Raw genomic sequence first — 21,862 nt, 5'->3', positions numbered from 1 at the left:
GTTGATAGATAATTAGGAGGAGCAGATGCTGTTTCTGTCTCCTGTTGGGATGGATTTTTATAACTTTTTTTTTGTGCACGTACACGTGTGTGTGTGTGTGTGTGTGTGTGTGTGTGAAAGAGAGAGACAGACAGACAAGAGAGAGAAAGAGAAGGAAAGAAAAAGACCTTTATTTATAGGAGAAAAATGTCTTTGGAATATATTATAAAGTATCAAGTGATTTATCAAAGGTTAATAATGACAGACATGGAATAAATAACAGTCCAGAATTTTTATTGAATGTTCATACATTTTTGATATTATATAAAGTTTCATTTTCAGTTGTTCAGAGGGGAAGATGAAGATCCAGAATCAGAGGAGAAGCTGTGGACTAGGCTCCTTACAGAAAGAAAAGGAGAGTGAGAGTGAGTGGACTTGCATTCCATCAAGGTGACTGATAGGCCTCAAAGTATGATGGGAGCTTCTGTCCAAATGGCAAGACTGGTGAGACACAAGGACAGTTGTCTGGGCATTGTTCAGTTGGAAGGTTGATGAGCAGTAGGCCTGGCAGCAGCTGGACTCACAGCAGCAGGGCTGGAAGCACCAGCTGGTCACATGAGTTGGTTTACATCAGGTGATCTAGCAGCAGGTGTTTTCACATCAGGCTGGGCAGCAGCAGGGCTCACAGCAGCAGGGCACACAGCAGCAGGGCTCGCAGCAGCAGGGCTCACAGCAGCAGGGCTGGCAGCAGCAGGGCTCACAGCAGCAGGGCTCGCAGCAGCAGGGCTTGCAGCAGCAGGGCTGGCAGCAGCAGGGCTCGCAGCAGCAGGGCTCACAGCAGCAGGGCTCGCAGCAGCAGGGCTTGCAGCAGCAGGGCTGGCAGCAGCAGGGCTGGCAGCAGCAAGGCTGGCAGCAGCAGGACTCATAGCAGCAGGGCTCACAGCAGCAGGGTTGGCAGTAACAGATTTCACAGCAGCTGGGTTGACAGCAGGGTGTGCAGTAACAACTGGTCACACAGGTTGGCTTACAGCAGGTGGTCTTGCAGCAGGTGGTCTCACAGCAGCTCGGTTGGCAGCAGGGTAGACAGCAGCAGCTGGTCACACAGGTTGGCTTACAACATATGGTCTTGCAACAGGTGGTTTTAGAGCAGCTTGGCTGGCAGCAGCTGGTCACACAAGTTGGTTTACAACAGGTGGTTGTGCAGCAGGTGGTTTTGCAACAGCTGGGCTTGCAGCAGGGCTTGCAGCAGCTGGTCACACAGGTTGGCTTACAACAGGTGGTCTTGCAGCAGGTGGTTTCACAGCAGCTGGGCTTGCAGCAGGGCTGACAACAGCTGGTCACACAGGTTGGCTTACAACAGGTGGTTGTACAGCAGGTGGTTTTGCAACAAGGCTGGCAGCAGCTGTTAATACAGGTTGGCTCACAGCAGGTGGTCTTGCAGCAGGTGGTTTCACAGCAGCTGGGCTTGCAGCAGGGCTGACAGCAGCTGGTCACACAGGTTGGCTTACAACAGGTGGTCCTGCAGCAGGTGGTTTCACAACAGCTGGGCTTGCAACAGGGCTGGCAGCAGCTGGTCACACAGGTTGGCTTACAGCAGGTGGTCTTGCAGCAGGTGGTCTCACAGCAGCTCAGTTGGCAGCAGGGTACACAGCAGTAGCTGGTCACACAGGTTGGCTTACAAAATATGGTCTTGCAGCAGGTGGTTTTAGAGCAGCTTGGCTGGCAGCATCTGGTCACACAGGTTGGTTTACAACAAGTGATTGTGCAGCAGGTGGTTTTGCAACAGCTCGGCTTGCAGCAGGGCTGGCAGCATCTGGTCACACAGGTGGGCTTACAGCAGGTCGTCTTGCAGATGGTGGTTTCACAGCAGCTGGGCTTGCAGCATGGTGCGCAGCAGCAGCAGCTGCTCACACAAGTTGGCTTACAACAGGTGGTCTCACAGCAGCTGGGCTTGCAGCATGGCTGGCAGCAGCTGGTCACACAGGTTGGCTTACAGCAGGCGGTCATGCAGCAGGAAGGCTGGCAGCAAGGCAAGCAGCAGGAGTTGGTCATGGTGTCAGGTGTGGTTGGAGGGTTCCTGTCAACAGGTGAGGTTTTTACAATATGATGGGGTCTTGCATTTTGGACCTTTTATATGTCAGGCCTTCAAAACTTGAACCAATCAGTAAGACTTTTTCCTTGATGTTGTTTACACCATTTTTCATATTCAGTATATGTTTCATAAGGAAGTGCTGCTCAATGGTATGTATCATTTGAAAGTTTAATCTGATTCTTCTACCAGAATAACTCATAGGAAGTCTTTCAATAAATGGAAGGGTATTGCACTACCAGTCTCCTTGTATCCTGGGTCATCTTCTGGTCACGGGGTACCCCTCATGTCATGGGAGCATCAGAGTATCTGTTTGTTTTCATTTTGTCTGTTCTTTGTGGTGGGATTTTTCATTGGGCTGATCGCTCATGAAAACCAACATAGAGAATTACTGCTGAGTATGAAAGGTTGGCCGTATCCTAGGCTTGTCTAACTAGCTCTTATAACTTAAATTAATCTATCTTTATTAATCTACGTGCTGTCACATGGCTTTCGCTTTTAGGACTGTTCCTTCAAGTTCTGCTTCTTCTGTGTCTCAGTGGCAACACTTGCACTTCTTCTCTGAGACCATCTCTCCCAGAAGTTCTGCCTAAACTTTTCCTGGCTTGCTATTCATCTTTCAGATCTTCATAAAACAACTGCATGACACGTCTTCACACAGTGTAATTTAATATTCTGCAACAGTCCTCAATTTATATAGAATGTGCATGATGGTGCTATGTTCACAGGGGTGGAGTGGCTGAGTGTCTGTACTCTTATACATAATTTCTCACATCAGCTTAGCCCAGATGTGTCTTTCTTTACCTATCTTTCACTTGTGTGTTTCAGAAGCATTAGGGGTATACATATATGGTACAGTATGTTCCTTATGAGGCTAGACTATAGATATGAGATGGAAGTGTAAATACATGAGCATAAGAAGACATCAAACTGTGTGTCTCTGTGTGTGTATGTGCACGCACATGTGTGAGTATAATGGTCTTGATATTTCCTGCCCTGAGGGGCTCACCAGGAGAATCATGCTTAGATTTCTGTCACATAATAGTTCCACAGAGGCAAACACAGGTAAGAAGGTAACTGCTGACAGACAGTAGATTCAGTGCTATTAGTTTCGTGTTCTTTCCCTGTCTTTTTGTCTTTTTCCTTCTGCCTGCTTGCATGTCCTTCTGTCTTACTATCTCAGTTTGCCATCCCTTCTTTATTTTCTTCCTCTGTTGTTTTTCTCTGTGTGTAGTGATGGATTTAAGATAAGTTGAAACGAAGTAAGTAGACAAGCACATTTTTTTTTTGTGTACAACTATGTGGATTATTGATTATTTGATTCTTTTTGAAACTCTCATTCCTTTTTATATTTTTCACCATACTTCGTGCATAATAATAAAATATGCATATTAAATAACACTGCAAGAGAATGATGTTATATTGTTTTACACAATTGAAAATAGCTATGTGGTGGTGGTGCATGGTTTGTTTCCACCACTAGAGACTGAGGCAGGGGTATTGTTTTGAATTTGATGGCAACCAGGTTTACAGAGCTAGTTCCAGGAAAGGTAGGCATACACAGAGAAACGCTGTCTAGAGAAACTAAAAGAAAAATAAAAAAATTACAGGAAATAATTTCAGGGTAAAGGGCCTTCTTTAACCTCTGAATATCTTCATGAAAAAGATTGTGACCACTTCCTCCCTGTGCGTAGAGCACTTTGGTCTCACTGTCAGCACAGCGCCCTCTGTACACTCTCTGCTGCATCACTCAGGTCTGCTTTGCTCCCCTGTTATGTTCGTGTCATTTCTTTCTTTTTTTTCATGTACAGTCCTTGCCATTTTTGTCCTATTTATTTCACCTAATATGGTATGTCCATTTCCAATGCTTGAGTGCAAATCTAGATATTATGTTCTTTAAAGCTGAAAAATTTCAATCATTCATGTAGTAAACATTTCACCAATTTATTAAAGTTATCAATGGTTTCTGTGGCTGATTTTATAACCAGACTAAAGCAATAGTTGCTTGACAGCCATGGCGGCAGACATTTCTTTATTGTATATCGACCTAGGTATCTCTGTGTCTATACAGAGGCATACTATAACTGGATCATGTGACAGTTTCATTTTGAGCTCTTTGAGGAAACCCAATTCATAAGTGAAACAATGATTTGAATATCTCAAAAATATAGTACAAATGTCCTATTAATGCGTAAAAAAACAACATAAGTAGTATTATGGAAATAAAACTCAAAACTACCTATGAAATTCTATCTCTCCCCACTCAGGAAGGCTGCCATCAAGGAAAACAACAGTAAATGCTTAGAAATAGAGAGGAAAGAAAAGACTTGTTTAAATATTGATGAAAATATGCATACTAGCATAATACACACGGAAAGCAGTTTGGAGTTTCCTCAAAGTTGCGTCAGGAAGTCTCTCTTAAAGAGCTGTGCCTCTGCTTGCCAACAGGAAACATAATACCAGGAAGCTGTGCTAGACTCTGTTTTTTGGTCTGTCTAGAATCCTTCTTTAAAAAGCTTTCTCAGGCTTTATGTCAAAATTCTTGCCAAAGGTTTGGACACCATTTGTAGAAAGAAGTTTCTGTCCTGACCTGTCCCACAACCATTCAGTCTCAAAGAAATACACAGAGGCTTATATTAATTTTAAATTGTTTGGCCTATTAGCTCATGCTTATTACTAACTAGTTCTTACAACTTAAATTCAACCATAATTCTTATCTATTATTAGCCATGTGGCTTGGTACCTTTTCTCAGTGAGACATTCTCATCTTGCTTCCTCTGAATCTGGCTGGTGATTAAAAACTAAGTCTTCCCTCTTCCCAAAATTCTCCTAGTGTTATCTATGTAGTGAGACCTTGTCTCAAAAACAAAACAAAACAAATCAAAACAAAAAAAAAACCAACCCAGCATCACTCATCAATGACAATAACAACCAAGACCAAGTAGATTTCATCCAAAGAATACAAGGGTGGTTCAACATGCAAATCAATTAATGGAATTCATAATATGACTAAACTTAAGGCTAGAATCACATGATCATACAGAAAAGGTATAGAAAAGGCATTGATAAATATTCCACATGTTTTCATAACAGAAAACCTAGAGAAATTGGGATAGATGGGCTCTATTTCAAGAAATAAATGCTACATGAGAAACATATAGCTAATGTTATATTAGATAAGGAAAAGCAGAAGCACCTTTATTTTCTTCCTTCTTTTCTTCCTTCCTCCCTCCTCCCTTCCTCCCTCCCTCCCTTCCTCCCTTCCTACATTCCTTCCTTCTTTTCTTTCTTTACTTATACCTATCTTCTTTTCTCACCCACCCATATTCTAACCAGGCAGGCTTCATCTGTCCAATGCTGGGGTTTTGTTCTGCCCTCTGCTCATCCATCAAAGTCCTTGTGTTTGTTCTCATCTTCAGGTACATTACACTGTATGTAACTGACACCATCTTCAATGTTGATTGACAAGAAAACATCCCATGAAGCTCTGGAGGAAATTTTCTCTTCGAGAGGTAAGGAGAAGTTACTGGTAATTCAGTTCCCATCCAAACAAAGAATCAGATAGAAATGTAGATAAATGGATAAAGAGAAGTTTATACAGTGAGTAGGTTGTTTTGAACTTTTTAAAACTTTTCTTTAAGAATATCACTCATTTACTTTTTTCATTGATAAAATGAATGGAATAAATAAATTACTGATTTTGTAGGTTTCTTTTCAAATTTAACACCCATTGAAATCATTTAGTATTGTTTGCATGTACACGAGTGTGGGATGATGTATTACTCAAGCATGGGTAGGCACAGAGCTTTCATTCCTGAAGAAAACTGACTTTCTCTTTCCCCACGATCTACCTAAGATCAAGCCAGTGATAATCCCAATGTGGATGGGGGAGGGGCCCATGGGATTTACTCTAAAGGGAGGTATAAGGTTGATCCAGCAGTGCAATTTGTAAGGACCAATGTCTACCTCATACAGTTTGTGCACCTATATATAGTCAATGAACTGAAAAATCTATATTCCAATTGTTGAGTCTTTTAGAATGCCTGAAAAGTTTTCGTCTTAAGGCTCCCTTTCACAGTTCAATTAAAGATGCCATGAGTAGCTAAAGTATGACTAGAAATCCAAGGGTAAAGATCTGAGGAGTAAGAAATCAACTCACAACAGGAGTTGTTCATCCATATTTCTTTTTTCTTCTTCTTTCTCATTTCTATCATTTTTCCTTGATCTCTCTTACACTTTCTTTTACATTGTTCCATACCTTATAAATGTTCCCAGTCATATATATCCATATACCAGAATTTCCCAAGCCCTAGCAGGTTCCAGAGATGGAATTCTTTTGTCCTATAGAAAATGAGATAAGAGTGTAACATGAAGGGCTGGCTTGTTTGTTGGGTCCTGTTTGTTGTTGGGGTTTTTGTCCTGCCCGCTACTTCATAACTGTTTAACCCCAAAGAAAATCTTACATAGGTCTTCATAAATTATAAGCTGATTGGCCCATTAGCTCTAGACTCTCACTGGCTAACTCTCACATCTTGATTAACACATTTTTATGATCTATGTTAGCCATGTGGCTCAGTACCTTTTTTCAGTGGGGCAGATCACATCCTGCTGCTTCGATGGTCTCAGCAGGAGTGGGAGTAATCAACTTCCTCCTTCCCAGAATTCTCCTGTTCTCATTACATCATTTCTACTTCCTTTCTGGTTTTCCCACCTATATTTCCTGCCTGGCCAATCAGCGTTTATTTAAAACATGATTGACAGAATACAGACACACCACTTCCCCCTCTTTTTTTTTTTTAAAAAGGAAAATATCCATAATCCATTTTTTGGGGAATGTGGGTGTAGTGAGAGTTAGCCACTGAGAGGCTAAAGCTAATGAGCCAATCAGCTTATAATTTATGGAGACCTATGTGTGATTTTCTTTGGGGTTAAACAATTGTGGGGTACCGGGCGGGACAAAAATCCCAACAACAAACAGTACCCAACAAACAAGCCAGCCCTTAATGCTACATAAGAGCTTCACAACATGCACACACCACAACATACAAACAACACACATACACACAGAGAGAGAGACAGAGATAGAGAGATATAGACTTTTATTTATAGTGCAATAAAATGTTTTTGGAGTACGTGGATACAGTATCAAGTTAATTATCAAAGGGTAATAATGACAGATAGCAGGAAATAAATAGCAGTCCAGAACTTTTAATAATTTTCCATATATTTTTGATAATTTTATTTAAAGTTTCTTTCTTGGTTGATCAGAGGGAAAGATGAAGATCTGCTCTCAGAAGAGAAGCTGCAGACTGGATTCCATGCAGAGAGAAAAGGAGAGTGAGAGTGAGTGGACTTGCATTCCATCAAGGTGGTTGATAGGTTTCTGAAGTGGTCATAGCCTCAGAGGACGATGGGAGCTTCTGCCCACATGGAGAGACTGGTGAGACACAAGGACAGTTGTCTGGGCATTGTTCAGCTGGAAAGTTGATGAGCAGTAGGCCGGACAGCAGCTGGACTCACAGCAGCAGGGTTGGAAGCACCAGCTGGTCACATGGTTTACATCAGGTGATCTAGCAGCAGGTGTTTTCACAGCAGGCTGGGCAGCAGCAGGGCTCACAGCAGCAGGGCTGGCAGCAGCAGGGCTGACAGCAGCAGGGCTGGCAGCAGCAGGGCTGACAGCAGCAGGGCTGGCAGCAGCAGGGCTCACAGCAGCAGGGCTGGCAGCTGGGTGTGCAGCAACAACTGGTCACACAGGTTGGCTTACAGCAGCTGGTCTTGCAGCAGGTGGTTTTACAGCAGCTGGGTTGGCAGCAGGGTGGAGAGCAGCAACTGGTCACACAGGTAGGCTTACAGCAGGTGGTCTTGCAGCAGGTGGTCTCACAGCAGCTCGGTTGGCAGCAGGGTGGACAGCAGCAGCTGGTCACACAGGTTGGCTTACAACATATGGTCTTGCAGCAGGTAGTTTTAGAGCAGCTTGGCTGGCAGCAGCTGGTCATGCAAGTTGGTTTACAACAGGTGGTTGTGCAGCAGGTGGTTTTGCAACAGCTGGGCTTGCAGCAGGGCTTGCAGCAGTTGGTAATACAGGTTGGCCCACAGCAGGTGGTCTTGTAGCAGGTGGTTTCACAGCAGCTGGGCTTGCAGCAGGGCTGACAGCAGGTGGTCACACAGGTTGGCTTACAACAGGTGGTTGTGCAGCAGGGCTGGCAGCAGCTGGTAATACAGGTTGGCTCACAGCAGGTGGTCTTGCAGCAGGTGGTTTCACAGCAGCTGGGCTTGCAGCAGGGCTGACAGCAGGTGGTCACACAGGTTGGCTTACAACAGGTGGTTGTGCAGCAGGGCTGGCAGCAGCTGGTAATACAGGTTGGCTCACAGCAGGTGGTCTTGCAGCAGGTGGTTTCACAGCAGCTGGGCTTGCAGCAGGGCTGACAGCAGGTGGTCACACAGGTTGGCTTACAACAGGTGGTCGTGCAGCAGGTGGTTTCACAACAGCTAGGCTTGCAGCATGGCTGGCAGCAGCTTGTCACACATGCTGGCTTACAGCAGATGGTTGTGCAGCAGGAAGGCTGGCAGCAAGGCAAGCAGCAGGAGTTGGTCATGGTGTTAGGTGTGGTTGGAGGGTTCCTGTCAACAGGTGAGGTTTTTACAATATGATGGGGTCTTGCATTTTGGACCTTTTATATGTCAGGTCTTTAAAACTTGAACCAATCAGTAAGACTTTTCCTTGATGTTGTTTACACCAGTTTTCATATTTAGTATATGTTTCATAAGGAAGTGCTGCTCAATGGTATGTATCATTTGAAAGTTTAATCTGATTCTTCTACCAGAATAACTCATAGGAAGTCTTTCAATAAATGGAAGGGTATTTGTCTACCAGTCTCCTTGTATCCTGGGTCATCTTCTGGTCACGGGGTACCCCTCATGTAATGGGAGCATCAGAGTATCTGTTGGTTTTCATTTTGTCTGTTCTTTGTGGTGGGATTTTTCATTGGGCTGACAACTCACAAAAACCAACATGGAGACTTACTGCTGAGTATGAAAGCTTGGCTGTATCCTAGACTTGTTTCTAGCTCGCTCTTATAACTTAAATTAATCCATTTCGATTAATCTGTGCTCCCTTGTGTCTCATGGCTTTTAGAGTCCTGCACGTTCTGCTTCCTCTGTATCTCGCTGGCAACTCTTGTACTTCTTCTCTGAGACCATCTCTCCCAGAAGTTCTGCCTAAACTTTTCCTGGCTTGCTATTCATCATTCAGATCTTTATAAACCAACTACATGACACATCTTCACACAGTGTAATTTAATATTCTGCAACAGTCTTCAACTTATGAAGTATGTGCACAATGGTGCTGTGTTCACTTGGATGGACTGGCTGAGTGTCTGTACTATTATACATAATTTCTCACATCAGATTAGCCCAGATATCTCTTTCTTTTCCTGCTCCTCCACCTGTGTGTCTCGGAAGCACTAGGGATACAGATATCTGGCACAGTATGTCCCTTATGATGCTCAACTATAGAAAACAGATGGAAGTGTAAATACATGAGTGTGAGAAGATATCACAATGTGTGTGTGTGTGTGTGTGTGTGTGTGTGTGTGTAATGGTCCTGATTTTTCCTGTCCTGAGGGGCTCACCGGGAGGATCATGCTTAGATTTCTGCCATACAACAGTTCCACAGAGGCAAACACGAGTAAGAAGGTAACTGCTGACAGACAGTAGATTCAGTGCTATTAGTTTCGTGTTATTTCCCTGTCTTTTTGTCTTTTTCCTTCTGCCTGCCTGCATGTCCTTCTGTCTTACTATCTCAGAATACCACGCCTTCTTTATTTTCTTTCTCTATTGCTTTCCTTTGTGTTTAGTGATAGATTTAAAATATGTTGAAATGTAGAAAGTAGACATGCACATTTGTGTTGTGTTTGTAACTTGTGGATTACTGATTTTTTTCTGACATTTTTTCCTTTTTATATTTTCAACCATAGTTCATACATAATAAGAGAATATACATATTAAATAACTCTATAAGAGAATAATCTGATATTGTTTTACGCCAAAGAGAATAGCGGAGTGGTGGTGGTACATGCTTTCAATCCCAATACTTGGGAGACTGAGGTACAGGGATCATTTTGAATTTAAAGTCAATCTGGTTTACATAGCTAGTTCGGGGACAGTCGGGGTTACACAGAGAATTCCTGTCTCAACAAAGTAAAAGAAAAAATAATTTCAGGGTACAGGGCCCTCTACATCCTCTGAATGCCTTTGTTCAAAAGATTGCGACATCTTCCTCCTTGTGCAAGGCATGCTCTGATCACACCACTGTCAGTACAATGACCTCTGTACACTCTCTGCTGCCTCACTCAGGTCTGATTTTCTCCCCTGTTTTGTTCATGTCATTTTTGCTTCTAATTTTCATATGCAATACTTGCCATTTTTAGTCTCGTTTATTTCACCTATTACAGGAACTCCATTTCCATCTGTATGTGTGCAAATATAGTAATTATTTTTTAAGGGTGAATGATTTCAATTATTTGTATATCACATGTTTTACCTTTTCATTAAATTCATTAAAGGGTTCTTGGGCTGATTTTACAATCTGACTAAAGTTATAGTCCCTTGTTGGCCATGGTGACAGATATTTCTCCATTGTATATTGACTTTGTTTTCTTTAGGTACAAACAGAGGTGTAATGTACCTGGATCATGTGGTAGTTCTATTTTTAGCTCTTTGACGGAACTCCAAACTGATTTTCATGGGTATTATGCCAATTTACACATTCTCATCAACACTTAAGAGTTCTTTTTTTTTCCTCCCTATATCCTAAGCATTTACAGTTTGTTTCCTTCATGGCAGCCTTCTTGACTGGGGGTAGATGGAATTTCATAAGTAGTTTTGGTTTGCATTTCCCTGATGACTACTTATATTATTATTGTTTTAATGAATTTACTGGATACTTATACTATTTTTTGAGATATTCAGACCATTGCACCCACTGCCCACCCATGGATTGGTTTGCTTTCAATTTTATTGTTAACTTTTAAAATCATTATGTATTCTGCATATGAATCCCCAGAATGAATAGCTTCAACTGAGTTTTCTTCTGTTTTTCTATTTTTGAGTTTTCCTTGGTTTATTGTTTCCTTATTTGCAAAGATATTTGATTTGATTCAATTGCATCTGTCATTTCTTGCTGTTATTTTCTGAGCTATTGAAGAGCTTTTTGTGAATCTATTGCCTGTGCCCGTGTTCTGAAATGTTTTCTTCAAACTTCTTCAAAGTTACAAATTTTATATAAAGTTCTATTTTAATTATTTTTATTCATCATTATTATTATTTGAGTTTTTTGTCCTTTTGTTCAACAAAAGATCTCATTATTTAGCTCTCGCTGGCCTGGAATTCACTATGTAGGTGAGTCTGGCCTTAATATCACAAGGATTTCCTTGAGTCCATCTCATGAATGTGGGGATTAAAGGCTTGTTTCACTATGCCTGGTAATAATTTCATATATGTATATAAAATATTTTTGTCATATCTCATTATCACTTGAATCTCACTTCTATTGAACCCTTTTCTCCCCCACAGTCTCCCACCTATATTCAGTGTGTGTGTGTGTGTGTGTGTGTGTGTGTGTGTGCAACCCACTGAGTGTAATTAGGTGGGCAGTTATGGGTAAGATAACTCTGGTTACACTAGTGAAGAAAGTCACTTTTTCTCCCCGACAGCCCTTTATTGGCAATGTTTCTTCAAGGAGGAACGGGGCCTCCGGAACTCTCCCCCTCTACGGTGGAATGTTAACAGCGTCTATCTCCTCCACAAAGTCGTGTTCCACAGCGCTCCTCCTCATCCTCCGGCTCTTCGATTGTTTCTGTCCTCTGTGGCAGGATGTATTCTGAGCCTCAGAGGGGGTAATGTGGATATACTGTTTGATTACTTTGAGCACTTTAAACAGTCATGTCTTTCTGACATTGTCATCATCACCCACTGCAAGCAGGAGCTTCTCTGGCCAAGATGGGGGGACAACACTAATTTATGGGAGCGTTTAAGTGGTAGCCGAGTTTTTGCTGAGTCAGAACTCTTACCATGAAAACAGCACATCCAGCTGCCCAAGACAGAAGTCAAGAGTTCAGATGCCCTTTAAGGGGACAACATACAGGTAGCACAAGTACCCAGCTGTGCATCACCTCACCTTTAATCCCAGTACTTGGGAGGCAGAGGCAAGAGGGTCTCTGTGAGTTCAAAGCCATGGTGGCTTGCACAGAGCTCCAGGACACTCTGGGTTACATAGAGAGATTCTCTTTTTGTTTCTTTGCTTTAAAAAGAAAATAGCTCATGTAGCTGCAGAGTCATTTTGCGCAAAGGCAACTTGTAGAAAGGAGTAGCTCAGACATTAGGAGATCAGGCACTGGTGTTGTGATAGAAGGAATGCCATTTCTCTACAGATAACTAACAGATGAAGCGTGGAAATTTAGAGCCCAGCGAGCCACACTTAGGCAGTGCCTTGTCCGGTGCCGTACAGCAGAGGGACACTGTTCCTTCTTGCTTGTGATATTTTTTCCTGATGGCATGAGATATCTTCAAACACTGGAATCTTATTTGTATAATGCTTGCAATATTAGAATGTCATCTATCTAGTATCAGAAAAAGAAGAGACCAAAAGATCTAGACATGTGTGTGGAGAAATTTGGACTCTTTAAACTTTAAAAAATGAAAATGATGTGTTTATTATATTTTATGTATATGAGTGTTTTGCCCGTGTGTATGTATATACACCACATGCACAGGGATGTCAGAAGAGGGCACTGGATACCTTGGAACAAGAATTGCAGGTGGTTGTGAGTTGCTATGTGGATGCTCAAAATGAACTGAGGCTTCTACTCAAGAGCAATTTGTGCTCTTAACTATGGTGCCTTCCCTCTAGCTCCAAATCTGGGAATCTTGCACAGCAGTAAAAATATGAAGAACAATAGGTGTGCAGAAATTTACAAAGACTCTTCAAAAAATAAAAGTAAAGGTACTTTATGACTCAGTAGCCATATCTCAGGAGAGTTATTCAAGTTAATTGAAGGCAGAACTTTCTTTTAATTCAAATTTTTATTTTTAATCATGTTCATTTATTGAATGTAGTGAGGGAATCTATAAACTCCTTTAAGTATGTCACGGACTTGTGTACTTTGATGATATTTGTTCTTCCATAACCCCTCCCCTGACTAGTTGCCCCCTTCTCATAGAACTTCTATAGGATTTGAAGTTCTGAGTAAAATCTGGGTTTACAAATGAGAACACTTGGTTGATAATTTTTCTGAGTGTGGTTTATTTTATTCAAAATAATAATCTCATATGCACCTCTTTTCTAGCAAATGACATGGTTGAAATCAGAATCCTAAATTGCTACTGACACTCCCAAGTTTATGTCAATTCCATTAATAATTGATAAGATGTAACTTAATCTTAGATGCTCTTTGAAAAGAAAATGGATAAAGAAAATAAGACAGAAAGTTCATTTCTATATATAATCCCACCAAAATGATATGTATATAAGTCAGACAGCAAAGGAGAGAGAACTTGCGTTCTGGAAGCTGAGGTTGGAGGAACCAGGAAGATGGTAATCATAGGTTTTAAATTTCAATTATTCCAGATAGAAACCTTTCATGAATCTATTGTTCAATACCACGCTTCGTGTCACGGATGCAGGGAAACCATGTTGAACATATAAAAATCTACAGGTTATGTGAATTTTTCATTAAGTGATTCATCAAAATAAAATGACAGACACTATGGAATGATGCTAGCACAGAGTTTATTAAAATTGCTTGCTTCCAGGGACATATCTCATAAGTGAGCAGAAAGAAGAAAATAGCACTAAGAATTTGGGTTGACTCCGAAGAAAACACAGTTGAGAAGATAACAAGTTAATACAAAATTCATTTTGGGGGTAGTGTTTTCTTAGGTTATTTGGTGAGAGATATAAAGATCCTAGCTCAGATTTTAAACTAATACAAGACCTTCACATTAGCACCCCATGAAGATAGCAGAAGATCCATAATCTCTGGAGATAAGGAGAGAGACAGGCCGAGGGACACCATCCTTCATCAAAGCATTCACCACACTTGGGTTGGAATTTACATTCCTCAGGTTTCCTGGTGAGAACTTGAAGGGGGTCTGCAAATTTTAATATGTGACTCTTGCATCTAGGGCATGTCAACTCTCCCCATAACATGGTTGTGCAAATGTTTCTTAGGGGAGCTGCTCAGCAGCAGCAAGGCTAGCAGCAGGGTGTGCTGCAACAGATGTTCACACAGGTTGGCTTGCAACAGGTGGTGTTGCAGCAGGTTCTTTCACAGCAGCAGGGCTGGCAGCAGGTGGGCACACAGCAGCAGGGCTGGCAGCAGCTGGGCACACAGCAGCAGGGCTGGCAGCAGCTGGGCACACAGCAGCAGGGCTGGCAGCAGCTGGGCACACAGCAGCAGGGCTGGCAGCAGCTGGGCACACAGCAGCAGGGCTTTAAGCAGCAGGGCTTACAGCAGGGTATGCTGCAACAACTTGGCGGACAGCAAGATTGGCAGCAGATAGACATGGGGCAGCTGGATTCACAGCAGCAGGGCTGGCAGCAGGTGGTCTTGCAGCAGGTGGTCTTGCAGCAACATGGCTCACAGCAAGGTGGGCAGCAACAGAGGGCCATGGTAGCAGGTGTGGAGGGTTTTACTCTGTTCACAGGTGAGTTTTCAACAGTGTAGCAAGTTTTTCCAGTCAGGGCCTTTTATACCATGGGCCTCCAATGTTTGGGCCAATCAAAAAGACTCTTCTTCTTTGTTCACTATTTCCATATTTAATTTGTGTTCATGAAGAAGGAAATTCTCACCTTATGCTCTGAATCATTTGGAAGCATCCTTTTCTTATTTGGGGATAACCTACTTGAACTCTTTCCAATAACTCGGGTGCTCATCCCGTCAGCTTTGTTGCAGCTCTAGTCGTCATCAGGTCTTTGGTAGCTCCTGCTCTATGGGAAGGTCAAGACTCCTTCATTCTTATAACTTTCTTCTGCCACCTGTGCTTAGATTCATAAATGTCTCTGGGCATGAGTGAGCTGTATTCACAACGATGAACTCAACATCTGGTTCCCTGTCTTTGCTCACAAAGCCCAATTCCAAACTGTCCCAGGTATGTGTCAATCTCTGTATAAATTTCCATCCCTGTGTATTTGATGGTCATTAAGTTTGGTTTGAGCTAAGATTGTCTGGAGTGGTGTTTTTCATAGCAGAGTGGAACCAGCACTGGTTGGTATAAAAAAACCCAGCATATTAAGAATAAGGAGGCATCAGGGGAGATGTGAGTGACCATCATTCCCGAATGACTGTCTTCTCCTAGGAGCGTATGAGGAAGAAGTCCTTACATTCAGACAAAAGAGTGTGAGCAGGTGACTCCAGTGTACATCTGGCTGTCAGCAGGGGCAGTGACCGTAGACTGGTGATCTCCTGATTCCCTCAGTTTGCTTTGCTCTCTATAATTTTATTCCCATCCCTCACTGTCTGGTCTTTCTTCTTCATTATCTTCTCTACTCTACCACTTTTCTTTCCATTCAGTGAAAGAGTCATGATTATTTGAGACATACCTAATTTATTACCTAATTTATCTTTGGGGAATAAGAAGCGCACCCCCTCTCTATTTTTAGTCTACTATTCACACTAAAAATACATAATTATTCATGCATTAATTAATATGTTAATTTCCCATTCGAGATAATAAAAGGTGAACAGAGCTATAGATAGCATTATTAAAGAAATGGAAACTAATTTTGGTCCTTACAAACCATTTCATGTCACTCATCCTCAGAAGCTGGCTCTCACTGTCTTAGAGGGTCAGTCTTCCAACCTTGGCATCACTTTGAACGTCTTTGTGAATCAAAACAGTCTGTGTCCTTGATCATAGGATGACTGTGACAACCCTCCCTATCCTGACCCCAGTTTGTTCATTCTCGTGTTTGTGTAATATTCCACTCAATGAATTTGACACTGCTCACTGATTGGAATTTTGCCCCTAGAAACAGGTTGTTTATAGTTTGGGACTATTCAAAACAGCACTTCTAGAAATGTTTCTTTTTAAAACACTATTGCTGTAAGTACACATCCGGGTACATGGAGGTTTGCTTAACATGCAAGGTTGGTACTTTGATTTGCAGAAGCTTTGTGCTTCTTTTACTAGACTTATTCTTGGACAGTATCGTTTTTGTTGGACCATATGTGTTTATTTTATTTTCTATTTTTTTTTGAGGCAGTGTTTCTCTGTGTAGTCTTGTCTGTTCTGGAACTCACTCTGTAAAACAGGCTGGTCCTGAACTCATAGAGATCCACCTGCCTTGCATTCCAGTGCTGGGATTAAAGGTGTGCACCACCACCCTCTGGCTGCACTATATGTGTTTTAATTTAAAACTTATATTTATGTGTCTTATGACATATAGAAATTGTCACAGCATGCACTGATTTTCCAAAGCTGTGCATTTGATCACAGCGTTGTCCTAAATGTACGTAACACCGTTGATAAAATTCCCTCACCATCACCCTCTCTGAAGTCCCTTGTGGCCACCTCCTGATTCTCTTTCTCTTCCCAGATTGTCCTATTGCTTCTTTCGTGTCCCCACCACTCCTTAGATGATGGAAGCTTGACTTTTCTTTGGAGTCCTCCTTACTTCACTTTATCAAGATGACCTCCAAATTTTATGTTTTCTGGAAAATGACATCATTTATTCTTCCTCATATGCACCATGTCTTATTCATGCATCCATCCACTGACATACAAACAGGTTGGTTCTTTGTTGTATGTACTGTGGAGGAGTCATGTGGTGGTTATAACTTTAATTTTTTGTAAGATCCTACAAGCTAATTTCCATACAGACTTGCTAATTTCCATCCCATTAATGGTGTGTAAAGGTTTCCTTTCCCCCTGGATCCTCACCAGCACTTGTTATTGTTGGTTTTCTTGATGACAGCCCTTCCTGAGGGGAGTGAGGTAGAATTTCAAGGAAGTTTTAATTTGTATTTCCTGGTGGTAAATGGTATTAAACATTTTTTTCTCATATATTCTTTTATTCATTGGTACTTTTTTGTTTTTTTTAGAAAGTCTTCAAATACTTTGAAGCTTTAGTTATTGTATGATCTTTTCTTTTCATTTCAGATTTTATATTCTCATATATATGTATGTGTATCCACTTTGGATAACTAGCTGACATCATTCCTACTCAGATTGTCACCTGTTCATGTGGCCCGATCAGGGTTATTGGTTTTCTACACAGCTGATCTTTGCCTGCACTTAAAAAGGTTATTGGGGGATACACATGATGCTATGTCACCCATAGTGATGAACTAAATAGTTGACTTTTAGCCTGAATCTCCTTTATATTAACCAACAGTATTCACAGCATACAGAAGTGAATCCCACATCAGTTCAGGCTTCTGTTTCCTAAGAGACTATCCATCCTTGTCTCTGTGTGAAGATAGGTTTGTGTTTTGGCAGAGGTAAGGAGGAGCAAGAAGTGATGGGCAAACCAAGTGATGGGTTTACAAATGCGAGCACTTGGTTGAATTGTATTGGGTGTGGTTTATTTTACTCAACTTGATAATCTCATATGCAGCTTTTTCCTCCTAGCAAGTGACATGGTTGAAATCAGAAGCCTAAAGGGATACTGACACCCCCAAGTTTATGCCAATCCCATTAATAATTGACAAGATGAAGCTGAATTTTAGATGCCTTTTGACAAGCAAACAGATAAAGAAAATAAGACAGAAAGTCCATTGCCATATATCACTCCACCAAAATGTTGTGTATAAAAGTCAGACAGCAAAGGAAAAAAGACCCTTGGTTTATGGGAGCTGAGGTTGGAGGAGCCAGGAAAATGGTAGCCATTGGGTATTAAATCTCAGTTATCCCAGTAGAAATCTTCCATGGATCTAGTGCTGAACTCCATGCTTAGCATCACTGATAGAGGGGAACCATGTTGAGCATTGAAAATTCTATTGATTATGTGGATTTTTCACTCAGTGATTTATCAAAATGACAGACACCAATGAATGATGATAGCACAAAGTTTATTAAAATTGCTTGCTCCCAGAGACACATCTTACAAGTAACCAGGAAAAAGGAAATAGCACATAAAATCTGGGGGTGACTCAGAAGAAAATGCAGTTGAGAACATAACGGGTTAAATCAAGTTTCATTTTGGGGGTTGTGTTGTAACTTATTTGGTCAGAGATATAAAGATCCTGGCTCAGAATTTAGACTGATACCCGATCTTCACACCAGCCCCCCATGAAGATGGCAGAAGATCCATATTATCTGGAGATGAGGAGAGGGAGGGTGAGGGATTTGATCCTAGGTTTCCTGGTGAGAACATGAAGGGGGTGTGCGAATGTTAATGTGTGACTACCGCATCTTGGGCCTGTCAACTCTCCTCAGAGCATGGCTGTGCAGGTGTTCCTTTGGGGTCAGAGGCAGCAGGGTGTGTAGCAGCTAGTGGCCACACAGGTTGTTTTAAGAGAGGTGGTCTTGCAACTACTGGTTTCACAGCATGTTGGTTGGCAACAGCGTTGTAGCAAGCATGGCTAGCAGCAGTAGGGCACACAGCAACAGGGCTGGCAGCAGCGAGTGCTGCAGCAGATTGTTGTAAGGAGGCTGCTATTAGTTCCCGGATGTTTAGCCCCGAAATAATCACACAGAAACTATGTTATTTATTTATTTATTTTATTTGTTAAGTATATCTAATATTTATTTTCTTCAAAACCACTACATTTTTTTAATTTTTAAAATTTATTTATTTATTTATTAAAAATTTCCACCTCCTCCCATCCTCCCATTTCCCTCCCACTCTCCCCTTCCCCCCACCTCCAGTCCTAAGAGAAACTATGTTATTTAAAACACTGCTTGGCCCATTAGCTTTAGCTTCTTATTGGCTAATTTTTACATCTTAATTTAACCAATTTCTTTTAATCTGTATATCGTCATGCGGCTGTGGTTTATTGGCTAAAGTTCCACCTGCCTCCAGTGGGGCTGCATCGCTTCTCCCTGATTCTGCTTCCTTTCTCCCAACATGCCATTTAGTTTTCCCCGTGTACCTAAGATCTGCCCTATCTGCCAAGGCTGTTCCTTTATTTATTAATGGTAATCACAGCATACAAAGGGAAGTCCCACATCAGCAGATGTTCACACAGGTTGGCTTGCAACAAATGGTCTTTCAGCAGGTGTTTCCTAGCAGGTGCTTTCACAGCAGGTGGGTACACAGCAGCAGGGCTGGCAGCAGGTGGGCACACAGCAGCAAAACTGACAGCAGGTGGGCACACAGCAGCAGGGCTGGAAGCAGCTGGGCACACAGCAGCAGGGCTGGCAGCAGCTGGGCACACAACAGCAGGGCTGGCAGCAGCTGGACACACAGCAGCAGGGCTGGCAGCAGCTGGGCACACAACAGCAGGGCTGGCAGCAGCTGGGCTCACAGCAGCAGGGCTGGCAGCAGCTGGGCACACAGCAGCAGGGCTGGCAGCAGCTGGGCTCACAGCAGCAGGGCTGGCAGCAGCTGGGCACACAGCAGCAGGGCTGGCAGCAGCTGGGCACACAGCAGCAGGGCTGACAGCAGCTGGGCACACAGCAGCAGGGCTGGCAGCAGGTGGGAACACAGCTGCAGGGCTGACAGCAGCTGGGCTCACAGCAGGTGGGCTCACAGCAGCAGGGCTGACAGCAGCTGGGCTCACAGCAGCAGGGCTGGCAGCAGGTGGTCTTGCAGCAACATGGCTCACAGCAAGGTGGGCAGCAACAGAGGGCCATGATAGCAGGTGTGGAGGGTTTTCTTCTGTTCACAGGTGAGTTTTCAACAGTGTAGCAAATTCTTTCAGTCAGGGTCTTTTATACCACAGACCTCTAATATTTGGACCAATCAGAAAGACGCTTCTTCTTTGTTCACCATTTCCATATTTAATTTGTGTTCATGAGGAAGGAAATTCTCACCTCATGCTCTGAATCATTTGGAAACATCCTTTTCTTATTTGGGGATAGCCTACTTGAACTCTTTCCAATAACTCGGGTGCTCATCCCGTCAGCTTTGTTGCAGCTCTAGTCGTCATCTGGTCTTTGGTAGCTCCTGCTCTATGGGCAGGTCAAGATTCCTTCGTTCTTACAACTTTCTTCTGCCATCTGTGCTTAGATTTATAATTGTCCCTGGGCATGAGTGTGCTGTATTCACTATGATGGACTGAACACCTAGTTCCTTGTTTGTTTTTCCCCTAAGCCCAATTCCAAACTGTCCCAGGTGTGTGTCAATCTCTGTATAAATTCTTATCCCTGTGTATCTGGGGCTCATTAAACGTGGTTTGAGATAAGCGTGTCTGGAATGGTATTTTTCATGGCAGTGTAGAACCAGAAGTGGTTGATATAAAAAGCAGCAGCACATTAGGAATATGAAGGCACCAGTAGAACTGTGGATGACCATCAGTCTCCACTTAGAAGCTTATGGGGAAGTCCTTAGATCCAGACAAAGGAGGGTGAGATGGTGATTCCAGTGCACACCTTGCTGTCAGCAGGGGCAGTGACCTTAGGTTGGTGATCTCCTGATTCCCTATGTTTGCTTTGTTCTCTTTACTTATCCCCATTCCTATATGTCTGGTCTTTTTCCTTCATTGTCTTCTCTACTCTACCTCTTTCTTTCCATTTAGTGACAGAATTATGATTACTTGACATGCACCTAATTTATTACCAAATTTATCTATGGGGAATATGATGTGTATCTCTCTCTTTCTTACTCTATCTCCCTCACTCTAGTCTACTATTTACTAAAAATATATAGATAATTAATTTCCCATTTGAGAGAATAAAAGGTGAACAGAGCTATAGCATTATTAAAGAAATGGAAACTAATTTTGGTCCTTACAAACCATTTCATGTCACTCATCCTCAGAAGCTGGCTCTCACTGTCTTAGAGGGTCAGTCTTCCAACCTTGGCATCACTTTGAACGTCTTTGTGAATCAAAACAGTCTGTGTCCTTGATCATAGGATGACTGTGACAACCCTCCCTATCCTGACCCCAGTTTGTTCATTCTTATGTTTGTATAATATTCCATTACATGAGTTTGACACTGCTCACTGATTGGAATTTTATTATGAGAAACCAGGTTGTTTACAGTTTGGAACTATTCAAAAACAATGCTGCTATAGTTGTTTCTGTTTTAAACACAAAGGCCGTACGTTGTCTTCTGGGTACCTGAAGATATCTTTTCATGAGACATTGGTACTTTCCTTTGTAGGAGACTAGTCCATCTTTTAATAGATTGATCCTTGGAGAGTTTCATTTATTGTACCATATGTTTATTTGTTTGCTTTTTTTTTTGTTTTCTGAGACAGGTTTTTTTCTGTGTAGTCCTGGCTATTCTGGAACTCACTGTATATCAGGCTGGCCTTGAACTCCCAGAGAACCATCTGCCTCTGCCTCCCTAGTCCTAGGATTAAAGGTGTGTGCTGCCATTGCTTGGATGGACTATATGTGTTTTAATTTAAAGCTTCCATTTTTGTGTCTTATGACATACAGAAATTGATTGATTTGCATTAGTTTGCACTGATTTTACAAAACAGTGCATTTGATCACGACATTGTGGTGAATGCATGTAACACAGTTTGATAAAATTCACTTACTGTCACACTCTCTGATGTCCCCTATGGCCTCCTCCTGATTCTCCTTCTCTTCCCAAATTGTCCTATTGCTTCTTTTGTGTCCCCACCCCTCCTTAGATGAGGGAAACATAGCCTGTGTCTTTGGAATTCTACTTACTTCA

At 42.2% G+C, this 21,862-nt stretch overlaps 2 protein-coding genes and 1 pseudogene across 2 annotated transcripts; all 3 read right to left on the bottom strand.

The window, feature by feature from the left end:
• Positions 1–351: 351 nt before the first annotated feature.
• On the bottom strand, positions 352–2,031 carry LOC121442343 (annotated as a pseudogene).
• A 5,607-nt stretch (positions 2,032–7,638) lies between these two features.
• On the bottom strand, positions 7,639–8,664 carry LOC121442341 (keratin-associated protein 9-1-like). The gene has a single exon (XM_041643843.1). The coding sequence runs from the start codon at positions 8,662–8,664 to the stop codon at positions 7,639–7,641; it is 1,026 nt and encodes a 341-aa protein (XP_041499777.1).
• A 5,657-nt stretch (positions 8,665–14,321) lies between these two features.
• LOC121442340 (keratin-associated protein 5-4-like) lies at positions 14,322–14,738 on the bottom strand. Its single transcript, XM_041643842.1, has one exon. The coding sequence runs from the start codon at positions 14,736–14,738 to the stop codon at positions 14,322–14,324; it is 417 nt and encodes a 138-aa protein (XP_041499776.1).
• Positions 14,739–21,862: the final 7,124 nt, after the last annotated feature.

This window comes from Microtus oregoni, unplaced genomic scaffold (assembly GCF_018167655.1).
Source record: "Microtus oregoni isolate MIOR12 unplaced genomic scaffold, Mior012 000091F_ref0000469, whole genome shotgun sequence".
NCBI lineage: Eukaryota > Metazoa > Chordata > Mammalia > Rodentia > Cricetidae > Microtus > Microtus oregoni.
This window is presented reverse-complemented; position numbering and strand designations above follow the sequence as displayed.